This window comes from Rosa rugosa, chromosome 4 (genome assembly GCF_958449725.1).
Source record: "Rosa rugosa chromosome 4, drRosRugo1.1, whole genome shotgun sequence".
Classification (NCBI taxonomy): domain Eukaryota; kingdom Viridiplantae; phylum Streptophyta; class Magnoliopsida; order Rosales; family Rosaceae; genus Rosa; species Rosa rugosa.
In genome coordinates this window covers 18395589-18421493 of record NC_084823.1, presented here as the reverse complement: position 1 = coordinate 18421493, position 25905 = coordinate 18395589, and the positions used below count along the sequence as shown (strand labels likewise).

At 39.5% G+C, this 25905-nt stretch overlaps 3 protein-coding genes across 3 annotated transcripts; 2 read left to right on the top strand and 1 right to left on the bottom strand.

Moving 5' to 3' along the window:
* Positions 1-5179: 5179 nt before the first annotated feature.
* On the top strand, positions 5180-6145 carry LOC133707228 (histone H3.3a-like). Its single transcript, XM_062132779.1, has 2 exons — positions 5180-5260; positions 5541-6145. The coding sequence occupies exon 2, from the start codon at positions 5562-5564 to the stop codon at positions 5973-5975; it is 414 nt and encodes a 137-aa protein (XP_061988763.1). The 5' UTR covers positions 5180-5260; positions 5541-5561; the 3' UTR covers positions 5976-6145.
* Positions 6146-15684: 9539 nt separating this feature from the next.
* Positions 15685-16174, top strand: LOC133744452 (uncharacterized). Its single transcript, XM_062172556.1, has 2 exons — positions 15685-15781; positions 15873-16174. The coding sequence occupies exons 1-2, from the start codon at positions 15685-15687 to the stop codon at positions 16172-16174; spliced, it is 399 nt and encodes a 132-aa protein (XP_062028540.1).
* Positions 16175-20597: 4423 nt separating this feature from the next.
* On the bottom strand, positions 20598-24888 carry LOC133746518 (Golgi apparatus membrane protein-like protein ECHIDNA). The gene is made up of 6 exons (XM_062174689.1): positions 24667-24888; positions 23972-24028; positions 23645-23848; positions 23458-23517; positions 21288-21414; positions 20598-20888 (listed from the first exon to the last, which is right to left on the bottom strand). The coding sequence occupies exons 1-6, from the start codon at positions 24679-24681 to the stop codon at positions 20800-20802; spliced, it is 552 nt and encodes a 183-aa protein (XP_062030673.1). The 5' UTR covers positions 24682-24888; the 3' UTR covers positions 20598-20799.
* Positions 24889-25905: the final 1017 nt, after the last annotated feature.

The following is a 25905-nucleotide window of genomic DNA, read 5'->3' as shown; positions in this document are numbered from 1 at the left end:
CTCAGTCGCGACCTTGGAATCCATTGACGTGGATTGGCGTATCCCTTTGATCAATTATCTCAAGCATCCTGATCAGGCCACGGATAGAAGGATTCGCTATCTTGCCCTCAACTACTTCCTCAGAGGTGATGAACTTCGCAGACGAGGAGAAGATAGCATGGATTTCAGATGTGTTTATGGCCACGAAGCGAAACAACTCATGCGCGAAGTTCATTCTGGCATTTGTGGCGCCCACCAAGCAGGTCCAAAGATGCGATGGTTGCTCAGACGACACGGATATTTTTGGCCCAGTATTTTGAAGGATTGTATCGCGTTCGCTAAAGGTTGTTTGGACTGCCAAGCTCATGGGCCGGTCCAACATGTTCCTAATATTCCAATGCAGCCCATTATACAGCCTTGGCCCGCAAGAGGATGGGCGCTGGATTTAATTGGGATGATTCACCCACATTCATCACTTCAACACAAGTTCATCATCGTCGCGACTGATTTCTTTACAAAGTGGGTTGAAGCAGAACCTTTGAAGGAAGCATCTGGTGGCACGTTGCGACAATTCCTATTCAGAAACATCATCTGCAGATTTGGGATCCCAGAAGTTTTTGTTTCGGACCGGGGGGCAGCTTTCATGGGTGGTGAAGTTGATAAACTGGCAAGAGAATGGGGAATACAGTTCATCCATTCTAGTCCATATTATGCTCAGTCTAACGGTCAAGCAGAGGCCAGCAACAAGATCATTATCAATTTGCTGAAGAAAATGTTGGAAGTTAATCCACGACAGTGGCATGACACACTTTATGAAACTCTTTGGGCCTACTGCACCTCTAAGCGGAATCCCACCGCGACAACACCTTATGCTTTGATGTTTGGCCATGATGCAGTTCTGCCGTTGGAAGTCAACGTCCAATCATTACGAGTTCAAGAGCAACATCATCTCATTGGAGAAGACTACGTTCAGGCTATGTGGCAGGAACATGAAGACCTTAGCGAAAAGCGCTTGGAGGCTTTAGATAATTTGGTCATGGAAAAGCAACGAGTCGCTCGCGCCTATGACAAGCGGACGCGGGGAAGGAGTTACAGCGAAGGAGAGTTGGTTTGGAAAGCAGTTCTCCCGCTTGGCGAAAAATTAGATGGTCGCGGCAAATGGACTCCAAGATGGGAAGGCCCGTACATCATCTATAAAATCTTAGAGAAAGGAGCTTTTCATCTCAAGGACCTGGATGGAGATGTCCATCATAACCCTATCAATGGGAGATACTTGAAGAAATACTTTCCTAATGTCTGGGACTCGGAGGAGTCGTAGACAGTTTATTCGCATAAGACATGGGGGACAATTCTAGTGTTCCTACACTCGTAAAGCCCATTCATGAAGGCCTGTTTTTGAGGCCCATAATCATTTCTTCACTATGCCTACAACCTGCCCAAGTTTTGCCAGATCCATGGGGGGCAATAAAGTTGGCAAAGGAAGCGTCAGTTCATGACAAAGGCAATTCAATAGTGGCATTCAAGCTTTATGGCCTATTTAGAGGCCTATATGGAAACAGTCAAGCCAATACAAGTGGCTTTGGAGCAACGACATTATAAGAGGAGTGCTGATTCAAGACCTCTTCAGTCAAGACGAGGACCTTTGACTTTGAGGTCTGGGGGGCAATGTTTGGACCCAAAATGAACATTTTGGCCTGACAAGGCACGTCTTGGAGAAATTGAGCCAATATCAGTGGCTCAAGCTATATATTGTCGACAAGCTCGAAATATATATTTAGAGGCTAAATAAAGCCTACTATGGAAGTATGACAAGTCAACTTTAGCATATTTTCCTACTTCGGCTAGGAAAAACCGAGCTAGACAAGGAAGGAGGGGTGGCAGACTAACCAAATGAAATCGAAATGTGTTGAAACTTTCCAGATCCATTCTAGACAGCCCAAGGATCATTTCTTATGAAGAGTGCAAGAACTTTTGTTGAGTGGAAGGCCTTCAAACAATCAGCACCAATTTTCTACAGAAGCAAAACTGGAAAACTGGACCTGTAAGAGGTCCAGCAGCATTTTCGGCCCAACCACATGGAATAAAAATCTGAAATTTTACCAGGGTGATCTACACTCATAGTGGAACATTTCATATGAAGAAGTCGAAGGAATATAATGAAGTCTTGTTGGAGAAATAATTGAAGGAATAAAGGGGCAGAAACTGACCTAAAACCAGCTCAATATTCACATGTTCATGTTTCCTACCCACATGAAGAAAGCTAGATGCTTTTCTTCTTTTCCTTTGATATATTTTTCAAGACAATCTCTTTAATAGATCATCATCACTTCCATGTTGTTGCACCTTCATGCCTTGCTTTCATTTCATCATTTCTCTATCTTTTCCATATTTTACAAATCACTTTCATATTCCACTTTCATTATTTTTCTTCCACTCATCATTTCACTCTTCTTTTTCTTCCCTATATAAACACCTTCTCTTCTCATTCTAAAACACCCATTCACATTCAACAACAACATCTCTAAGATGATCTAAGTTCTCTCTAGAGCAAACCTCTCTAAGAGCAACTCCTCTCCTTCTCTTTCTCTTAGCGGTGATCACACTCCTAGTCCTAGTCTTCTCAGAAGCCGACTTTCAGTGCCACCAAACCCTCTGTCAACGTGCTTCGGTCCTAGTCTCCTCGGGAGCCGACGGTAGTGCCGCGACCACAACGGTTACAGAACCAGCCAAGCAAGGGTAACGCCCTAGCAACTCAGCCAAGCTAAAGTCACGCTTTAGCAAGTTCTCCTCACTTCCCAGTGGTTCTCGCTCTGCTCGATCTACAACATCGAGTATCGATTGTGATTTTCAAGAAGCTCAGCAAAAGTCCTCGCCACGAGGCACAAAGAATCCTCACGACGAGGTTGGTGCTCTCCTCGTCTACCATCGCTTGATAGAAGTCAGGTCAAGGGACACCCCCGACGACCGCACCCGAACGGTGCTGGCACGCCCGCGCAGAAAAGAGACTGTTGACCAGCTGCAGCGAAATGACCAGCTGCAGCGAAATTGGAGCCAAACAAGATATTTGTTAGATGTCTTGTTTTTTATAGATAATTGGTCTGCCATTTTGCAAATTGATAGAGATTTGGAGCTTTGATTAAGGAAGCTCTCTTCCTTGGCCTAGCTCACCTTTCGTATGATTTTACTGACAGTCAATGTCCTTTCTGTTGGGCAGTGATCTTGAGCAAAAGAAGATGATGTGAAGCCAAGGAAAGCAGATAGAAAAGGTCAACAACATGGTGCTCTTTGACCACGCCACCCAAATTCAAGCTCATCACCATCTAATCATGTGAGAATCAATGTGTCTCTGGCGAGGAGGGCAATCAGGTAGTTGACGTCTCCTGTCTTCTATCTCTTTCGGTCAAACATCCCAACACCCAATTGTTCATACACTCTTTCAGTCAAACATTCCAACACCTTCCAATTCTATGATGGAATTGCACCATTCCCCTACTGATATTGTTCCCAATATCCAGAATGTGATATCCACCGTTAACTTAGAATATTGCAAGCTAGACCTCCATCAAACCGGAAAAGTTGTTATCAACTTATCACAGGTGCAAAGTGCAGAGAAGATGTGAATAGGACCTTTCAGCTCATATACCGTACCCTAAAGAAAGTTTAGGCTCTAACTAGCAACCGATCGATTGATCGAAAAGTGCAATTTTGTTGTAAAACCTTGATTTTCAGATTTATATTGTTGCTCAATTTGCCTGAACTTACGTAGACATGATTATAGCTCGATCAAAACTTATTAATCATTCAATAAGACTGGCTAGCCTGCCCACTTGAGTTTTAGTTCCCACATTGATTTGAATCAAGAAATGTGGAAGATTAAGCTACTTTAAGCGAAAACTGTGATTATAAAAGGAGCAGCTAATTAACTAACTAATTTGTTACGTTAATAAACTAAGATAAGACTTCACTTGTCTAATCCAAGGTTCTAATCTAAGACTTCACTAGTTTCCTAAGGTTCTAATCAAAGCCACCGTTTCCAACATAAACGTACGCCTCCATTTGCATTAGTATGCTTGTATAGTAGTAGGAAACTTCACTTTTCCAACATGAGATTACTAAGACTCTAATCTAACTCAGTCATTACAACCTTCTGATTGAGAGTCCAAGGCTAAATTCTTCAATGTTCGTTTTTAATTAACGATAATACCAAATTTTAATTTGGTCTTGCTTAATTATGTTAATAACATACTTGCATTGTCATAGCCTCATAGGAAATAGCTGTGCCAACTTCCAAGTGTGCTCGCATTGATAAATTGCTAGCTTTAAGCTTTATTGATCGATCAGCAACTTGTTCTCCATGAAGGAGTTAATAAGTTATCCTCAAACACCCCGGCCCCTTGTTATCCTCAGAACAAATCGCTGATATGGAGAAAGTTGTCAGGCCTATTTCGACATTAACAGCTTCGTTTACAGTTGTTCAGAATGTTCAGGCAGCAAGCGATTACTGAACACGACAATTACAAACAAAAATTCACCGTCAAAAGCTAATGAGAAAAGCCATCTGATGTCTGTTGCAAAACCGTCTTGAATTACCATAATCAAGCCTTGTAGATGTGCAGCATCTGCCAGCACATGGAATGCGCTTCATTTGCATCCCGGCCACGTCAAAATAACCACACACTAACATCCTCTGATGATCAACTGGTTCGTGCAAGGCAATTAGGCCATGATGATACAAGGCGTGATGGTTTGGTTGAACAATGCATGTGTGCATGTATATCAACTTATCAAGGGTGGTAGACTGATGAATCATATATATATGTTTAGCCAGATGAAGAATTTATCAAATACTTACAATCCTAAAAGACCCTTCAGGTACTCAATTTCCTATATGAGATTGAGGGCAAAGCAGTATTTCACAGCTATAGCAGAGAAATTTTTTCTTTTTAATCCCAACGATAGAAGAAAATGTTCAAATTAGATATATGTTTTGATTTATGAGCAGCCAATTAACCTGTAACAAGTGTCTGCTTCTCATTGGACCTCTCTTGTAACCAATGAGAATCATTTACTTGGAGCAGTTGTTTTAATCTGATTGGTTCCTCAAGGTTCAACCAATAGGATTAGCTTGCTTCCCCAATGATCCATCCTATTGAACTGCTATATAAAGGGGCTAACTGTTGGATGAAATTCATACCAGTTGCATGCAACAATTTGGAGAATAAGAAAGGTCTCAAGAGCTCTCTCTTCGTCATTTCAAGAACGCGAGGTACTCCAGAAAAAGGTTAGTGAACTTATATTGATCATCAAGGCAAACTTCTTTTACATCGATCAATTACAATTCAAACCAACCCCCAACCTAGCTAAATACTATTATTGACTAGGTCTCTCATTCCTAATTGGATTATGTTTATATTTCTAGTTAATTAGGTTGTATTAATTTTCATGCTCTAGCTTTGCTTTTATTTGATTCTCTCTATAAATATACCTCCAACATGGAGGAAGAATAAATTGTACATCAAGAAGTTTATTGTGATAAACGGTTCCCTCATCAAATTTAACAGGTTGCAAATTAAGAGTAAGAGATGGCTCGTACTAAGCAAACTGCTCGCAAGTCAACCGGAGGGAAAGCTCCAAGGAAGAGTTTGGCCACCAAGATTGCTTATAAGTCTGCCCCAAGCACCGCTGGAGGTGTGAAGAAGCCACACAGATACCGCCCTGGTACTGTTGCTCTTCGCGAAATCCACAAGTACCAGAAAAGTACTGATCTCTTGATCAGGAAGCTGCCATTCCAGAGGCTTGTTCGTGAAACTGCGCAGAACTACAAGAGTGATCTGCGTTTTAATAGCCATGCGGTGATGGCATTGCAGGAGGCTTCTGAGGCTTACCTTGTGGGGCTGTTTGAGGATACGAATCTCTGCGCTATCCATGCAAAGCGAGTAACCATCATGCCGAAAGATATGCAGCTGGCTCGGAGGATCAGGGGTGATCTGCATTAGTTTCTAGCTAGCTGTAAGCCTGTGAATGCATGGGATTGGAAGATGACCAGTATTGTGAACTCATGGGATTTGGTACTAGTTCCTATGGGATCTGGTTTTCTCTTTTAGTATAGAATAAACGATTCTAGCTAGTTGAATTTGTATTTTTTTTTTTTTTGGGAATAATTGTTCGTCTCGACTTTTTAATGTTAATTTTGTTTCAAACAAATTTGGTAAACAGCTCTCTTTGAAAAAGATAATGCAAATGTGAAGGAACAAAACCACAGTTCGATCTCACCATCCCTATATACATCTTCATGTATTTTCTCCCCTACGAACCTTTTCAGTTATGAGCTGCCAAGTAGACTATTCATAATGACATGCATATATCTCCAAATATATAGGACAAATTATTTTGATTTGGTGATGAAGCGACAAATGCCATCTCCAATTTGAAATTTGATAAACTATATCATACAAAATTACGATTTCTAATTAACATAAACCGAAAACATAAAACTCTGAAAAAGATTAGAATTTAATAATCTCCTTCACCTAATTGTTTATCAATCTGGTTTGGAAAAGTGCAAGAACATGCTATTGGGGCGCATTCATCTAACTTCGAAGGACAGGCCATATACTCCATGAGACCTCTCCCGAAATTGGGATTGTTATGGGGTGATATTGTGAAAATACTCGATGGAACAAGTGTTGATGAATTGTTTTACTTTTATGTATTTATTTAGAGAAAACACGATTCACAACACGAGATTTGCTAACGCAGTGTAAACCTCTCCACTGAGGAAACTTCACTGCGTGGCTTTTAACGTAGCCAACACGAATAATAAATCCAATATGAATCAAAGGAGTTTACAATATACAAGTAGTGTTGTTCATAACAAATACTTTCACTTAGCAACAAATGCTAACTTGATTTATAATTGTTCTAACTCCTAACTAAATCAATAGACCTTTCTAGACAATCTATCTTCAATCCTTCCTTGCACTCTATCGAATCACTGATCTTGAGAATAACTTATGAGCATGATTAATTATGCAAGTGAACACATGAAACACATAATGAGAGTTTTCAGAAAACAGTTGAAACACGAATACTAGTGATTCAATAGACACAATTTTTGTAATGAAAATCTCTACATTGAAAAATAGTTTTCAAAACCTTTTATAGGGAAGCAAAACTCCCCCTCAATCAAATCTTATCTTAATTACAAAATAAGATAAATATAGAAAGGTTTTTAAAACCATTTTGAACAAGTAATCGGATATGCATACATAAAGAGATTTTGAGTATAAGTACAATCAATGCATATCAATTTAGAATCATGCAAATATGATATGAATTAAAGACACCTCTATCTCAAGATCAGTGAATCAATTTCTTTGAATCTCTCTTCATGATATGATTCTGCAATCTTCTTTTCCTTGCTTTAAGTCACCGAGCAATTTGGAGAGATACTCTCCTTATTCTTTGCATGTCTGTTTTCTTTGAGATCTTGGGAAAGTCATGTGTTGAGGGAGTAGTCCAAATACTTACAATCTCCCCCTTTGGGCAATCCCATTCAACACATGACGTATTTTCCACCTTGGTATTCCTGCATGTTAGAATTTAACAAACATACAATTTTTGTGGACAAAAGGTGCTACTTGAATGAAGGAATCAATTTCCATCCTTTTCCAAATCCAAGTAGCCAACAAGACAATATTATCTAATAATAGTAAGCATCCAACAAATAGTCTGTGCTTATGCACTTACAACCCAACAAAAAATAAATATTGTTTGCTAGAAAGTAAACGTCAGAAAGCATAAAGAACAGAAAAAATAAAAGCGTTACTTCTCCCCCTTTGAATGGGAAGGCCCATCAAATTCCTCAAGAAGCTTGGTGACATTGTCCATAAACTCTTCTTCATCCATGGATTCCGAGCTCTCCTCTGGTGTGACAGGCGCTGGCAGGACGTTGACTGGACCAGGAGAGTCAAACCCGGGAGGGTGGCGCTGCATGTTCCGGATTTCCTGTGTGAGTGTGGTTAGAGCATGACGAGTACGAACCAGCAGGGAATGCATGTCGTCCATGTCCGTAGTGAGGCAGGCAATTCGCCAGTCAGCCACCAGGATCTGATCACGAAGACTATCCAAAGAAGCAGGAGGTAGAGGAGCAGAAGATGCACCAGAAGGAGAAAGACGAAGAGGAGGGCTCCGACTGCGTGTACGGTGCATGCCGGGATGGAGAATCCCGGCTCTGGCAGCGGCCTGACGGCCTTCCTCCGGAGGAGGCAGGCGGCGATGTCCACCAAGTCGAGCGGTTTGCTTTGTGCGAACCATGGTGAGAAAATCAATGTTTGGAACGAACCTGCTCACAGAGACAGCCAAGAGTAAAATCCGAGAGAGACAAGAGAGGCTATATAAATCAGTAGGGTTAGGAAACTGAAGAGACAACCCAGTTGGAGAAGGCGTGTGCAAGGAGGATAGTAATTATGACAAATTATGGTTCCGAGAAACACGCATGCAATGAACTTCTCCCCCTCAATGTATACTTAACCAGTAAGGGAAAGTAGTGGCACCAGATGTCATGCATGGAAAGAGAGAGAGAGAAAGAGAAAGATCTTCAAAGATCTGTAATTAAGGCACATAATCGTTTCCTTTGCTAAGAAGCAAGACAATGAATGCATTTGTCATATGGAAGAGAGAAAATATAGCATAGTTCAATCACAGAGAGCACAAAGCACGTAGTGAAAGGAACATAGTTCAGAGTACGAAGCATGATGTATTCTATCAACAAAAATAATTGGTACTCATAGTCAGACCTTAGATAATAACGCTGTGATAAAAGTGAGTATAACCAGGATGTGGGGCTTAGAGATAAGTTTAGTGACATGGAGAAGGAGTGAAGTAGGTGAACTAACTATGTAACCAAGCTCATGATATCTACTGAGAAGAAGTAGGAAATAGTGTTCCCAAGCACGAATTTAATTTGAGTCATTGACCTCTTTTATTTTGTGACAATTTGAACTCATGTAACAAGAATCTTCTCAGCAACTCCCAGAATAGATGTTCTTAGGGTACTAAACATATCAAGGATGCTCCATGGAGAGATTCTCGAGTAGTTGTCAGCAACATTGTATTTTACGTGCAAAGATCACTTACCAACTCATTTCTTGCAAACCTTAGAAAGTTCACCACAACTAAGGCCTGATTACTCAGAGAGATGGGATATAGTTATCCATTCTCGTTTCTTACAAACCCTAGAAAGTTCACCACAACTAGGACCTGATTACTTTGAGAAGAGGGAATGAATCATTTGAGCATTTTAAGCAGTTCTTCTACTTCACCGAATCTCTTGTGACAGGAAACACATAGCATGCCACCACATAGGCTAGAAGTGAAAGTGCATAGTAGGGTTACGTGATCTAGTGACTAAACATGAGTACACAATTTTATTTGTCCAGAATAAGGCATGGCAACAAAAGATACATAGCTGAAAATATGTACATTTTACTAGTGACTGTGGTCAAGGGATACTAAGATCACAATTTTCTCAATCAATAGTGGACAGTCATTCTTGTGCCTTAATGCTTAGAACATATCCCTAGGGCATTTCTCAACATCTCAAACCTAGCAGTGTCAAGAGGCTTAGTGAACAAATCAGCAAGTTGATTTTCAGTGGGCACAAAGCTTAACTCAAGTGTGTTTTGTTCAACCAAATCCCTAATAAAATGATATCGAAGATCAATGTGCTTTGTGCGAGAGTGTTGAACAGGATTCTTGGTAATGTTGATGGCACTAGTGTTGTCACAAAAGATAGACAACTTACCTTGAGGGATGCCATAATCATGAAGCATTTGCTTCATCCAAAGCATTTGCGTGCAACAACTCCCAGCTGCAACATATTCAGCTTCTGCAGTAGAGAGAGAGATGCAATTTTGTTTCTTGCTATGCCAGGCAACTAGATTGTTGCCAATAAAGAAACATCCCCCTGAAGTGCTCTTTCTATCCTTTAAGTTTCCTCCCCAGTCAGCGTCAGAATATCCTGCAATTTCTACATTAGTGTCAAAGGTATAGAAAATGGCACAGTCAATTGTACCTGCGATATATCGAATGATTCTTTTGACGGCTTCCAAGTGTGATGCTTTGGGATTTGCTTGAAATCGAGCACACACTCCCACACTGTATGAAATATCTGGTCTACTGGCAGTTAGATACAACAAGCTTCCAATCATGCTTCTATAGAGAGTGGAGTCAACTGATTTTCCATTTAGATCCTCGCTCAGCTTTGTAGTGGTGCTCATGGGATTTGTAACAACTTTCTTGGATTCAACCCCAAACTTCTTGATGAGATTCTCCGCATATTTGGTTTGAGAGAGAAAGATACCTGCATCAAGTTGCTTTACTTGCAGTCCAAGGAAAAAGGTTAGCTCCCCACACATGCTCATTTCAAATTCACTTTCCATGACCAATTGAAATTCATTGACAAGATATTGAGACGTAGAGCCAAAGACAATGTCATCAACATACACTTGAGCTATGATAAGATCATTTTTCACATGTTTTACAAAGAATGTTTTATCAATTGATCCTCTTGAGTACCCTTTTCCCACCAGATGGGTGGATAGCCTTTCATACCAGGCTCGTGGAGCCTGCTTTAAACCATACAAGGCCTTTTTGAGTCTATAAACATGGTTCAAATTATGTGGATCTTTGAAACCTTGAGGTTGTTCCACATAGACTTCTTCTTGCAACACACCATTTAGAAAGGCAGTTTTGACATCCATTTGAAACAGTTTGAATCTTAGGTGACAAGCAACAGACAAAAGCAATCTCACTGATTCTAATCTTGCAACAGGGGCAAAGGTTTCATCAAAATCGAGACCTTCAATCTGTGAATAACCTTGTGCCACTAGTCTAGCTTTGTTTCTAATCACATTTCCTTTTTCATCACTTTTGTTTCGGAAGATCCATTTGGTTCCTATAATGTTGCAGTTACTGGGTCGTGATACCAAGTACCACACATCATTCCTAGTAAATTGATTTAGCTCTTCCTGCATAGCACTAATCCAGTGATCATCTAACAAAGCTTCCTTAACATTTTTTGGTTCAATTAAGGACACGAAACCGAAATGAGATATCACATTCATACTTGTCAGATTTTTAGTAATAAAGCATAATAGAACATTTTCTTCACTTACCTGGTCCTGACTTACCTGAGCTGCAGCTTGCCTTCTTGTTATTGGTCCATCTGAAATAGCACCTATAATGTCCTGACTAGAGTGATCTTTAAGTACCTGCTTGTATCCTCTTCTAAAGGTGGGAGCAGGTTCAAAGATGCCATCGATTGTTTCCTCTTCCTCAGCTTGAATATCACTGCTTGTTGTTTTGGTGATGGAAGAGGATGGTGTATCTGCACATGCTTCTTCCTGTTTCATACATTCATCATTAATAGAGACATTAATAGACTCCATAACAACACGGGTTCGTTTGTTATAGACTCTGTAGGCCCTACTATTCAAGGAATACCCCAGAAATACACCATCATCACTTCTAGCATCAAATTTCCCGAGATGTTCTCTGTCTCGTAGGATGTAGCAAGGACTTCCGAAAACATGAAAATGTCCTACATTTGGCTTCTTTCCTTTCCATATCTCATATGCTGTCTGATCAGTACCTGTTCTCAAGAACACTCGATTAATGGTATAGCATGCAGTGCTTATAGCTTCAGCCCAAAATTTTTTGCTTAATCCTGCTGCATGTAGCATAACACGAGCCATGTCCAGCAGAACCCTATTTTTCCTTTCCACAATGCCATTTTGCTGTGGCGTAATTGGGGCTGAGAACTCATGTGACACACCAAGCTCATCAAAATAGTTAGTGAAAGAAGTGTTTTTAAATTCTGTGCCATTATCTGATCTTACCCTGACTATGCAAGTATCAAATGATTTCTTTTCGATTATCAGTTTTTGACTCAGATTCTTAAAAGATTCAAATGTTTCAGCTTTGTCTTTTAAGAAATTTACCCAAGTATATCTTGAAAAATCATCCACAACAACTAATATATAGCTCTTACCTCCAATGCTCTCAGATTGAGCAGGCCCCATCAGATCCATATGCAATAGTTCCAGTACCTTTGTAGTCGTTGCTGAGTTTACCACCTTGTGAGGTGCCTTGGTCTGCTTTCCAGTTTTACAATCACCACACATCTTGTCTGTTTTACCATTTAGATTAGGCAGACCCCTTACACATTGTTTGGAGGATAGCTTCAGCAAATCTTGATAGTTTACGTGTCCCATTCTTCTGTGCCAAAGCTCAAATGTTTCCTCTGCGGATCTTACAGACAAACATGATTGCAAGTTGAAATTTTCATTAGCTTGAATATGATAGCAGTTATCGAAAGATCTTTTACCTCCCATGATACCTTTTCCTTTCTGATTCATCACCAAACACCTGTGTTTGTTGAACCAAACATCTTCATAGTCATCAGCCAAATGGCTGACACTGATTAGATTTGCAGTTAAGCCTTCAACATACAACACATTTTTAAGATTTGGTATACCTGGAGTGTTTACTGTGCCCCGAGCTATGATATTTGCTTTTCTTCCATCTCCAAAGGTGACTGAACCGGTCATGCTTTCATCCTCAAATGAAGTAAACCAGGCTTTGTCTCCTGTCATGTGTCTGGAACATCCACTGTCTATATACCAGAAATCTCGTTGCTTGTCTGCCAAGGCAGTTAAGGCTACCAGGCATGTGGCCTCTATATGAATAGTTTGCTGATCTGAGTTAGTACCTGTCAACGAAGAATGATCATCAGTTTCTTTAGTGCGGGCTAAAAGACACTTACTTGTGATTTTCTTGGTCCAGACATTCTTTCCCTTTCTGATTTGAAAGTCTTTCTGAGAGAACATATTAGTTAGTTTATTTAGAAGTTCCTTCTGTTCTCTAAGTTCACATTGTAAGGATTCAACAGTACATTTTTCTTGAGAAACATGTGAGACTAACTCTCTCTCTATACACCTAGGTCTGATATGACCTATCTTACCACAGTGATGACAAGTTGGAATAAAATTTTTAGAGTTAGGATACCTGTTTTTACCAGTGGGAGATCCTTGGTCAACTTTTACCTGAGGGGTGTATGTTGGCTGACCTTCCTTCATGTTTCTCAGTATAGAGATTTGATCATCATGTGTGACTTCCTCCTTTTTGACAAGTGATCCAAATGCTCTAACAAACTTTGTGATTTTAGAATTTTCTCCTGTGTAACCTAGCCCAAAGGTGTCATATGGAGCTCTTCCTGCCCCAAGTAATTTTGTCATGGTGCTAGAGCTGACCTCAAACTTGGTGAATTTTTCTTGAGTCGATTTTAGCTCATCTTGTAGGGACTCATTTTTGGCCAATAACTCAAGGTTTAGAACTTGTTGTCCTCTCACGTCCAGTTCTAGCATTTTGATTTTGTTGAGATATTCAGCCTTTTCAGCCTTCCAACTTGATGAGCCCTGATCACTTGACGAGATAGTCAGTTCAGTTACAAGATTACTTCTTTCCTGTTCCCATGTAGATTGTGAAGTCTCGAACAAATGTTCCATTCTTTCTTTTTCTGTTCTTAGAAATTCAACTTCCTTTTCTAAGCTTAAATTCCGTAGTAATGTGGCTTTTGAAGCTTTATAGAGTTGTTTGCAGCGGATATTTGTTTCATCATCAGAAAATGCCTCATCACTATCAGAATTAGGTAGAAGTGATGACACAAGAGCCAGGTTTTCCACTTCTTGAGACTCATCATCACTCCAAGTTGGAAGAAGAGACTTGTTGTTGTTGTTTCCATGTTTTCTATTTCCACAGTCAGTAGAGATATGACCATAGCCACCACACTCATAGCATTTAGGCTTTCCAGATTGAGTTCCTTTGAAGCTTCCTTTTCCAATCTTGCCATTGTAGTCACTGCTGCTACTACTTCCGCCATAGATGTTTTTCTTAGAAGCATTTGGATTTCTAGATGAGTTCTTGCTTTTGAGAAATCTTTTGAATTCCTTTGTCAGTAGAGCAAGATCTAGTGTTTCTTCTTCCTCTTCAGCTCCTTTTACTGCCTTGAAGGCTACACCCTTATTCTTCTTCTCAGGTTTCAACCTCATCTCATAAGTTTTGAGATTGCCGATGAGCTCATCAAGAGGGTACTCATCAATATCAAATGAGTCCTCAATACTGGTGACTTTTGAATGGAATTTTTCTGGCAAGGCCCTGAGAATCTTTTTGACAATCTTATCTTCATCAAAAGGTGCTCCCAAACTACGACACTGACCGGAAAGTTTAAGAATTCTACCATGGAAATCATCAATGGTTTCATCATCTCCCATGGTCATAGTTTCGAACTCAAAAATCAGTGCTTGTAATTTCTGAGCACGTACCTTTTTATTTCCTTCATATGTAGTCTGTAGAAGATCCTATGCCTGCTTGGCAGTATCGCAGTGACTGATCCTCAGTTTTTCCCGTTCAGATAGGGCTGTGAAAATGCTGTTCTTAGCTTTGAAATCTGCTTGCAGATCACGAACTTCTTCCTCAGTCCAGTCCTTCCCTGGTTTGGGAGTGGCAGTGGAAGAGCTTTCTCCTTTTGCTTTTATCATAGGTATGGTCCAGCCATTTTCTACAATTTTCCACACATGTTCATCTTGAGCATAGAGATATGATTTAATGTATATCTTCCACTGAGTATATTTTTCACATCCACCTTCGAACCATGGAGGACTATTTATAGATCCACCAGCAGCCCTATCCCGTGAATGTTCCATCTTCCTGGGATCACTAGAAATTTCTAGAACCCGCTCTGATGCCAAATGAAAATACTCGATGGAACAAGTGTTGATGAATTGTTTTACTTCTATGTATTTATTTAGAGAAAACACGATTCACAACACGAGATTTGCTAACGCAATGTAAACCTCTCCACTGAGGAAACTTCACTGCGTGGCTTTTAACGTAGCCAACACGAATAATAAATCCAATATGAATCAAAGGAGTTTACAATATACAAGTAGTGTTGTTCATAACAAACACTTTCACTTAGCAACAAATGCTAACTTGATTTATAATTGTTCTAACTCCTAACTAAATCAATAGACCTTTCTAGACAATCTATCTTCAATCCTTCCTTGCACTCTATCGAATCACTGATCTTGAGAATAACTTATGAGCATGATTAATTATGCAAGTGAACACATGAAACACATAATGAGAGTTTTCAGAAAACAGTTGAAACACGAATACTAGTGATTCAATAGACACAATTTTTGTAACGAAAATCTCTACATTGAAAAATAGTTTTCAAAACCTTTTATAGGGAAGCAAAACTCCCCCTCAATCAAATCTTATCTTAATTACAAAATAAGATAAATATAGAAAGGTTTTTAAAACCATTTTGAACAAGTAATCGGATATGCATACATAAAGAGATTTTGAGTATAAGTACAATCAATGCATATCAATTTAGAATCATGCAAATATGATATGAATTAAAGACACCTCTATCTCAAGATCAGTGAATCAATTTCTTTGAATCTCTCTTCATGATATGATTCTGCAATCTTCTTTTCCTTGCTTTAAGTCACCGAGCAATTTGGAGAGATACTCTCCTTATTCTTTGCATGTCTGTTTTCTTTGAGATCTTGGGAAAGTCATGTGTTGAGGGAGTAGTCCAAATACTTACATATTGGCAGTTGGCGAATCATCCCTATGGGCAAGGGGTATTACTCCTTCAATTTTGCTTCGGAGGCTGCACGTTCTATGGTCTGGGAAATGGGATCAGTTGTTCTTAGACCAGGAGTGTTGCGTTTTATGCAATGGATCGGACGCCGAATTTCTCCTCGGCAAGTCAAAAGAACACTAACGCTCTCAAGTATGGGTGAATTTTTGGGATCTAGGGCTTGAACTCTGGGAGCCTCGTACTTTGTTTGAAATTGCACATGGCATTGAGGTTCTTGTGAATATCGATCAGAACACTTTGGACAGAAAATTTGGGCTTTTCGTAAGGGTTCTAGTGGACATTGATTTATCTTATGATCCTCCTCGTGAATTAGCTGTTTGTCACAAGAATGGGGAGACTGTGATAATTGAAGCTGAGTATGAACGTCTTCCTGATCTGTGTTCACATTGTGGTAATATTGGGCATAGGGTGACGGCTTGCAAGCTTGTGCAGAAGAAGGTGGGACTCAAGTTTAGTTGACGTGGAGCCGGACCGGGGTCGCTCTCGCCAGCCTAGGCGGCGGCGGAAGAGTAAGATGAAGCAAGTTTTTGTGCCAGTGGATAGGGGAAGAAGCATGTATCCTTTTCTTCTCGTCCTACTGTTTCTATTGATGATGGAGAAGGAACATCTTTTGCACATAAATCCCCTCCTCCTTTTGGAGAGGTTTGAGGTGAATATGCCAAAAGATGGTAAGATAGTTGATCAAGCTCGCAGTGGTTGAACAAACTACTGCTCCATTTGTTGTTGAGCAAGCCATTGTTCCAATAGTAAAGGAGGAAGGACAGAATATCTCAAGTTCAGTTGTGAGTTCAATTCCAACAAGCTTTCCAGGTAAGGTTAATGACAATATTTCCACGGGTAAAGTAGAAAATAAGAATTCAATGTGTTTTGGAATGCTTCGATTGATTTATTCATCTCCAAAATAGGAGGTATATAAAGAGATACAAGAGTAGTCCTAATAGGAAAACATCTCCTACAATTATACAGAAAACGTAATCTACACCTACAAGGAAAGCAAATATTTACAAAATATTCTACACTCCCCCTCAAGTTGGTGCATAGATGTCAATCATGCCCAACTTTTCAATCGAGTTGGCAAACACTTTCCTTGACACTCCTTTCGTAAGAACATCTGCTAATTGATCTCCTGTATACACAAAAGGGAAACGAATGATCTTCTTGTCCAGGTTTTCCTTAATGAAATGTCGATCTACTTCCACATGCTTAGTCCGGTCATGCTAAACAGGATTATGAGCGATTTCAATAGCAGACTTGCTATCACAATGCAAATCTATAGGCTTCTTGAGCTTAAAACCCAAATCTTTCAACACATTACGAATCCACAACATCTCACAAACTCCATGTGCCATACCTCGAAACTCAGCTTCAGCACTTGACCTAGCAACAACCTTCTGTTTCTTGCTGCGCCAAGTCACTAGGTTTCCTCCAACGAATGTAAAATACCCAGATGTGGACCGTCTGTCTGTCTTATCACTAGCCCAGTCTGCATCCGTGTACCCCACAACTTCCAACTCACCCTTTTTTTCAAACAACAAACCTTTTCCAGGTGCCATCTTAAGGTATCTCAAAATACGATATACTGCATTCATATGCTCTTCACTGGGACAATGCATAAACTGACTAACCACACTCACAGCATAAGCAATATCAGGCCTAGTATGAGAGAGATAAATAAGCCTTCCTACCAGATGTTGATACCTTCCTTTATCAGTTGGAACTTGATCCGGATAGATGGCAAGGTTGTGGTTCATCTCGATCGGTGTCTCAATAGGATCACAGTCAAGCATCCCGGTTTTAGCTAACAAATCAAGCACATACTTACGTTGGGACAGTGAAATCCCCTTCTTAGACCTCGCAACCTCAATTCCCAGAAAGTACTTTAATTGCCCAAGATCCTTCATCTCGAACTCCTTAGAAAGATACTTCTGTAGAGCCTCCATCTCTTTTAAGTCATCCCCTGTGACAATCATATCATCAACATATACAATCAGAGCGGTAATTTTACCCTGACTACGCTTGATGAACAAAGTGTGATCCGAGTTGCTTTGTTTATAACCAAACGCCCTCATGGATTTGGAGAATCTTCCAAACCAAGCTCTTGGAGACTGCTTCAACCCATAAAGAGACTTTTTCAACTTACAAACCTTGCCAGTGTCATAAGGCAAATTTTTAACTCTTGGTGGCATGTCCATATACACTTCTTCCTCCAAGTTACCATTGAGGAACGCATTCTTAACATCATACTGATGTAGAGGCCAATCTTTAGTTGCTGTAAGTGAAATCAAGATTCGAACGGTATTGATCTTTGCTACAGGGGCAAACGTCTCTTCATAATCAATTCCATAGCGCTGAGTGTAACCTTTGGCAACTAATCTGGCTTTGTACCTATCAATGCTCCCATCAGCTTTAAGTTTTACTGTAAACACCCATCGACATCCAACAGTCTTCTTTCCAGCAGGCATAGTCACAATATCCCAGGTCAAGTTTTTCTGCAATGCCTCTAGTTCTTCATTCATCGCTTGTGTCCACTTGAGATCCGCCAAAGCATCCTGTACACTACTAGGGATAGATACAGTGGATAATTGATCAACAACAAGTGCATGTGACCCAGACAACCTATGGTTAGACATATAATTAGCTATAGGATACTTAGCTTTGGTTTTGATGTTTGGTTCATATTGCTTCTTAGGAATACCCTTGGTAGCCCTCTGTGATTTCCTAGACTCACTATTACCTACCCCAGATGATTTATTTGAAATTAAAGGTACCTGAGAAGGAACACTCGCAGCGGATTCTTCAGTCGACGATGTAGAGAGGGGGAAAACTCTGATAGATGAGGGCTCTTAATATTCTGTTTACTAGGTGCATCACAGTTGGGCTTTTCAATGAATAATTCTTTCGTCTGTGATGTTCCATAATTTTCAGAATGCATTAATTCATCATTATCACCCTTAAGTTGCGAATCAGTTTCCTGGGGCGTGATATTTGACAAGTTATGGCCACTTTGGGGCTGCACATGTTGGCGTTGTACATCTGCCATCTTTTGCTTGTCAGGTTGTCGGCTGGAGCTGAGTTCTTGGCTAGAGCCAAGCCGTCGGCTTGGAGAGTCATAAATCTGGCCATTTGAGGGCCCCACGGGTTCACCCACTTGTCTTTCTTCAAACAGCACAGGTCAATTGGCTGTTACCCATCAGTTGACTCCGATTATCTTCGAATCCGATTGCTTGACTTTGGTTCAGGCTACCAAAGATCAGAGTGGCAATCTGTCACTTCTTGGTCGTCTGGTGGATGATATTGTAGACTCCTTTGCACTCTCTGCCAGGGGCTTACTTTACCCACATTTATAGGGAATCAAATGTTGCAGCAGATAAACTTGCTAAATTAGCTTTATATTCTAGGTTAGATGTTTCTTGGGTAGGTACCATTCCTCTGGCTGTTAGGGAATGCGTGGCCATGCATTGTACTCGTTAATCTCCTTTGGTCGCGTTTGTTAGGGAGGATTGGATGGGATTGGACTGGCTTATCTCATATAAACAGACTAATCCCGTGTTTGGCATCACTCAGGACTCCATTAAATGAGACTATGTAGTCCCCGAATCAACCTCAACACCTTCTTACATAGTCTCCCCAAATTTCATCGGACTGTGGAAGCTCCGTTCTTCACTTCAGCCTCACCTCGTCTTCTCACCTCCTTACCTGCAATTCAGCTCTGTCTACATCGTTTTTGTTTTCAATTCCTTGTCATCAATTCGTTATTTCTTATCAATTTCTTCTCATCGTTTGACTGACCTTGATGAACAACCCAGAAATTGAATCAATTAATTCTGCTCGCCTTCTCCACAATCTTCACCCGTTTTGAAATTCAGCACAAAAACCTCATTCCTAGCCCCAACATTCATAATTGAATCAAAATTAGCCTAAAGAAACCCGAAACCACCACCACATACGGTGTACCCAACGATGGCTGAAACACCCAGAAACCAATTCTTCCAAAACATAATCAAATTCGAAAATCATGTAAACTAGCATGTAGAACACGAAGAGTAGATCAACTTTCATACCTCATGCACCTCAAAACATCGCCGGAGCCGCAGGAATTTGTAGAGAAACCGCCGGAGACCTCGGCATTCAATTCTCTCTCCACACCCACCAATTAGACCAACTGAGGCTAGAGGCACGTCGGCGACCAGAAGATAGATCGAACCCAACCGGTGCGCCGGCCAGAGGTGCCTGATAGCAGAGCTTTGATCAGATCACCGTTTGGAGCTTCGTTGGTTTTGCAGGTTGGTGGTGTTGAAGGTTTCAGTTCTATACTTAATCCCGCTGGCACCAAACGTGGGTCAAGGCACTATATAGCATAAGTCTAGCTTGAGGAGTGCAGGACTCAATAAGAAATTAAGCCTAGGTAACACAATCCCCCCTAACAAACACGACCTTTGAGTGCTATAATAAAGTCTGACGTCCTTCTTTCAAAAAATATCATGGCCAAGTACTGAAAATTCTTCTATGTACGGGGAGTGTAAGACTGTAAGTAAACCATCAAATCCAACAGATGTCAACCATTGATATTTATTTTAATAACAAAAAAATGTACTGAATGTCATCCAACCGTTCATTCTTATTGTTTAGAAATCCATATACATTTAGCGACTGCACATCGGTACATTGAATACTCTCTCGCCAAATACATATAGCGACATTTAAGGCATGCTAATTATTGTTTAGAAATCCATGCCCTTCGAAACCTGTTGCCATCATAAATCACAAAAACAAATGGCATGTTATTTTTTTACTTTCCTATATAACTGCTACACCATCTAGTCTATTTAACAAGAGCAATGTTTTTGAAGTGCAAAAATTACACTTGGGTTCTAACATGAGATGATTGTAATGTACTTGGAATATCACTGCGTTTATCATACATACCAGTATTAATCGAAACGAATCCATACAAAAACTTTCTTTATAACCCTACCAAAGCTCAACAAGAAGCCAGACAAATGCTGGACAATATGGTGATCATGTACACGCTCTTACAAAAGTTTTCTTTATCCAAACTATTTCAAATTTCCTGCAAGAATGATTCAGACGACACTGAATGCTGATTGGATCGTGGATGACATCCGGGATGCAATGGTTTGGGAGGCAAATTGCTGGATTTGCTTTTTTGCATCTGAAAGCAAGATCAGGAGTATTATCTCATTACATATGAAAACATATATACCAATGAAATACTACAAGGAGACAAAGACCACTGGCTGTCCAGTGCATTCATAAATGCACTGTATTACCAACGGCAACATTTTAAAATAGTAAACGATGTGGCTTCATGATTCACATCTAGCATTACCTCGGCTCCATATACCCTTTAAATCTACTTTAGTGTAATCCATCAAAAGTAGATTTTAGAAACACAACTTCAAATAAGAATCTTGACTGAAATATCTGACATAATACAATGACAGAACCCCTAGATGTGCTGACTTTTAAAGCGGAGAAGCAACCATTCAGTGATAACAATATATAGATAAAGTAAAATGAATAACTTCGTATTTGTGAACTACTTCCATACCTTTACGGCATTTGGTGAATCCAACTATATTTGCAATGCTGAGAGTCAAACAAACTCCAATAACGAGCAGATAATCAGCTTGAAACCGAATCAGAGAAAATATTCCAAGCACAATCCACAAGCCAGCCTACAAAGAAAATAAGACAGGTGAGAGAACTTAAAACAGTTTGAAATTTCACAACACATACATACATACAGATATTCAGATATGTACATGAAAGATGAAACCAGACAGAGTGTCGTAATAAGTAAAGAGCACAGGCTCCAGATTCTCACTTAATTTACTTCCCTCCCAGCCCAAATCTCACTTAGTTTCAAGTTTGAGATCTAAATCAAATTTGCAACAATAAATGTGCATTTCTTGCCCTAAGCAATGCTAAGAAAACAATATTTGTCTCACACAGTAAAGGGCGAGACATCCAAATGAAAAGACACATCAGGGATGCTAAGAGCTTGAACAATGTTCAGAAAACGAGCAACCACCTGCAACAAGTAAATTTTAAATCCTAAGGTTTTCAAAATCTTCCTTTAACATGGTTTTTTTGTTTATAAAATGTCAAACTCATCTCTCATCTTAATGGAAAAAAAAAATGAAAATCTTCATCTGCATTTCACTTTTCATCATCATATGCTTCTGCCTTCTTTAATGCAAGAAATCCAATCCCCATTTAGTCCACCATTTCAAACACAACTACAAGCAAGCAAACTCTATGTGACCATTTCCATGAGAGTTCAGTACATGATCCAACTAATATGATTCAACCAATTTTCTCTAAACACCAACCATAAAAAATAGTACAGCAAAAACCAAATGAAAAGAGATACATAAAAATAAAGAAGAGTTAACTAGCTCTGGACCATAGAGGACTAATAAAAAATATTACAGCAAAAACCAAAGGACAAGAGATACAGAAAAATAAAGAACGGTCAACCAGCTCTGGACCATAGAGGACTAAAACTCGTACTTTTCTCACTGCCAGAGCTGCAATTCTCGCAGCAATAAGAAACCCTTTACTGAAAAATTCAGATTGTACACCTGATAAAATTCTAAGAGCCATACCACCACCTATTGTGAACTATAATCTTTACCAACCACCTAAATCCACTCCTATCCAACAGCTTCAATGCGCTCATCACAGCAAAGCTGGGAAAGTCACAAAGATGAGAACAAGATTTTGAGATTTTATCGCCTAAATTTGGCATGGATATAGCCATACCAACTCCCTCTTGAAGCCCAACACTGAAGAACTTCAGGATCTCCTAATCTCTTAAATGTCCTCTAATGGGTTGTAAAGCTAATGGTCTACAATACACAACCATTATTATCAATTGTTTTTTTTCTTTTTTAATTTTTTTTTATGCACTTTAAGGCTGCATGGGAGATCCAATCCAATTCAACAACTTCGATGAGCTCATCACATCAATGCCGGCAAAGCCACGGAGATGAGCACGTGATTTTGAGCTTTTATTGCTAAATCTGTCACTACCTTATCCAACACCCTCCTTCAGATCTCAACCACTCAAGAACTTTAGGATCTCCTAATCTCCTTAATGCAGTCACTAATGGGTTTTAAAGCTAATGGTACTATAATACGCACCCACCCTAATCTACTTTATTGTAGTCACTAATGGGCTGTAAAGCTAATGGTCCAATAATATGCACCCGTTCTTTCTTCTCTCTCTTCTTTGTTTTTTTTTTTTTTTTTTGGAGAAGATATAATTTTATGAACTTGGTGAACCTGTAATTTTTTTTAATTCTTTCTATTCCAAAGAGGGCTTTACATACAAGAAAGAAAGAAAACAGATTGCAGTGGAAAGAGTTACGGAAGTATCTCACTTCCACAGAGAAAATATAAACAACCAGACCACTGGATTAATTTTTGAATCCATGAACTATGTTTGCAATGCCAGAGTATTAAGCATATCAGTATCATCTTTAGCTCCCAAGTGTACCCACATAGCTTTTTATAACACATTTCAGCAAACATAATACCTCTGGGATCTATTTTCCACATATTTATATTTCATTAATTTTGTGTTATAGATCTTCATAAATAACAAATATATAATAAAATCAAGTGTATTCATCCAGCTTGTTTATGTGTGCTAGATCTTTATGAATAATGAATTAAAGATTAGTGGTTCCCAACATGTTTTCATATATGCTTACCGTGAGATAAAGTGTCCACCAGAATAGCCATGAATCCTTTTTGTTCATCCTGGCCAATGACTAAAGCAAAACGAAGATCATTGGATTAGAATCCAGTGATAATGGACTAATGGAGCCAATTGAGCATAGTAAACAAGGTGATAGTGGAGAGAAGCTTATTCGGATAGCTTTTATAATAAGTACGAACCTCTTGGTCAAGGCACTCAAATTTCCACACACTCTCCCCAAGATCATTTATTTCATTCCACCACCTCAGACCAACTAAAATGCGTCCACTCACATTCTTCACCACCCAGAAATCAAAAGCAGCGAGAAGAACAGTCACAACAAAAATGATAACAAAGTTATCAAAGAACAGGGCTGAGAGTATGTAAAAAGCCAATGCTGCAGCCTGTGGAAGAGAAGGAACATAAAGTAACATATAAGAATGTATGATGTTTGTACATAACAATCTTTAATTCTTCTTCTTTTTCCTATATAGGAACATTGGATAACAAAGTTGTAGATATTAGACCTTGAAAAGAACATGAAAGAAACACGTCTTTGGGTTGGCATAGTTTTCTCCCTGTGGCTGCACATGAAAGTAGAGTAAATTTGGTTTAGAGGTAAAAATAAGTCAAACTTGCAGCCACAACTCATATATGAGTTCGCTCGAAAGGAATCATTGCTGTTAGTCAGCTGCAATATAACAAGACCATTTCTCCTTCTCAATGATATGATGCAAAACCTTTCACAAGAACTGAAGAATCCAGAAGTGAGTTGAACTCTTTTCTTCTGGAGCCTCGAGAACCCAAAACTATCTACACATTTCCTTGTTTCTCTTCATATGATATGATCAGGGATTGAATCGAAACTAAACACCCACCCCAATTCCAGACATCTAAAGACAATATTAATCATTATGAGTCTTCGAGAGTCTCGAATAATTTAGTCAATTGCAGAACAACAACATTCACCTAAAGAGAACATGAAAACCCAGATCTAACATTCATCGAAACCCGGAACAAAAACATACATATCTGCATACCAAATCCATAATACAAATTAGCAGAGCAGATTCTCATTTTCTCACAAACTTGAAAACCTCTCAGAAACACCAACCCAGATCCCAAATCCCTAAACCCATGACACATAGGACTTGAAAATATATATATATAAGTGCAGCTCCAGCCCATGTGATATATAAGCAAGCAGCAAAGATCAACTCACCTGGCTCAGATCCATATCTGTTGAACACTACTATGAAGATTGGGTTGGGTTGATTGGAGAATCTGGAGGGGCGTTGGAGTCAATTCAACTATAGCTTTATGCCTTCGCGGTAACGAACATGCCCGCACAGGTTAACAGATCTCTCTCTCTCTCTCTCTCTCTCTCTGTATCACCAAAACTTTCTGAGAGCTCCCTTTTTTTCCTGTTACACTATCACGTTTCTTTGATGAGCTTTTTATTTATTTATTTATTTATTTTTGTTAAATTCAAGGCCATTTTGGTCATTCTATTTCTTTTTTTCTCAACTAATGAAGTCAAATTTTTATTTTTATTTATTAAAATCACCCCGTTAGAACAAGTGGTGAATGAGGGTTGAGAATTGAGTTAGGATTATAATAGACTAGCAACGTGCCCGCGTTTCTCACGGGTGATATTGTGATGTTAATGGAAAATAGATCAACTAAAAAGAATAATGGTTATTTATTTTTTGGACATAAAATAATGGTGGTTTGCCTATTTTTTCAATTTACACTTTTATCTATTTATATTTTATTAAATTAATTTGATAATTATGTCATTGAAGGGTATTATAGTCACTTCAAAATTTGGTGAAGCCTTTGACACCAAAAGAAGGCCTCCATTTATAGTAGTAGTGTAATACCCGGTTGTTTCTTTAATCAAAGCAAAAACATAATTATGGCATTGCTTTACTTTCCATGTTTTAAGGCTTTATCTTTCATGATTGTGTGAAATTGTGGCAGACACCTTTCCTTGTTTTAGGCAGTAGAAACCGGTGCTTTATCTCTTTCATGATTGTGCATGATTGAAGAACAGATCAATAGCTAGCAAACGGACAACTCTCCCTCATTTCCTCTGTTTCACGTCCGAAAAACAGAGCAAAAGCTCTCAATTCTCTCTCTCGCTCCACCGGCCACCAATCAGTACCAAACCACCTCCCACAGCTTCAAATCGATCTTGCGCAGCTGCAGGTGGCAGCCTTTCTCTGCAGAACAACCGGAAACGACGGCGGAAGCCGGTTTGTTTTAAAAACCCGTTTTAGTTCCAAGCTTGATAACTAGTGCTTCCGGTCACCAATACTCACCAAACTTCATCCTCGAGCTCGCCTCAACTTCCTGAAGCTCCCAGAAGCAGCCTTACACGGCGGTGCGACCCGTAGCAGTGGCTGCAAGTCAACCCCGATTTAGATCGAAAATCACCTTTTAATCCGGATATCTCGAG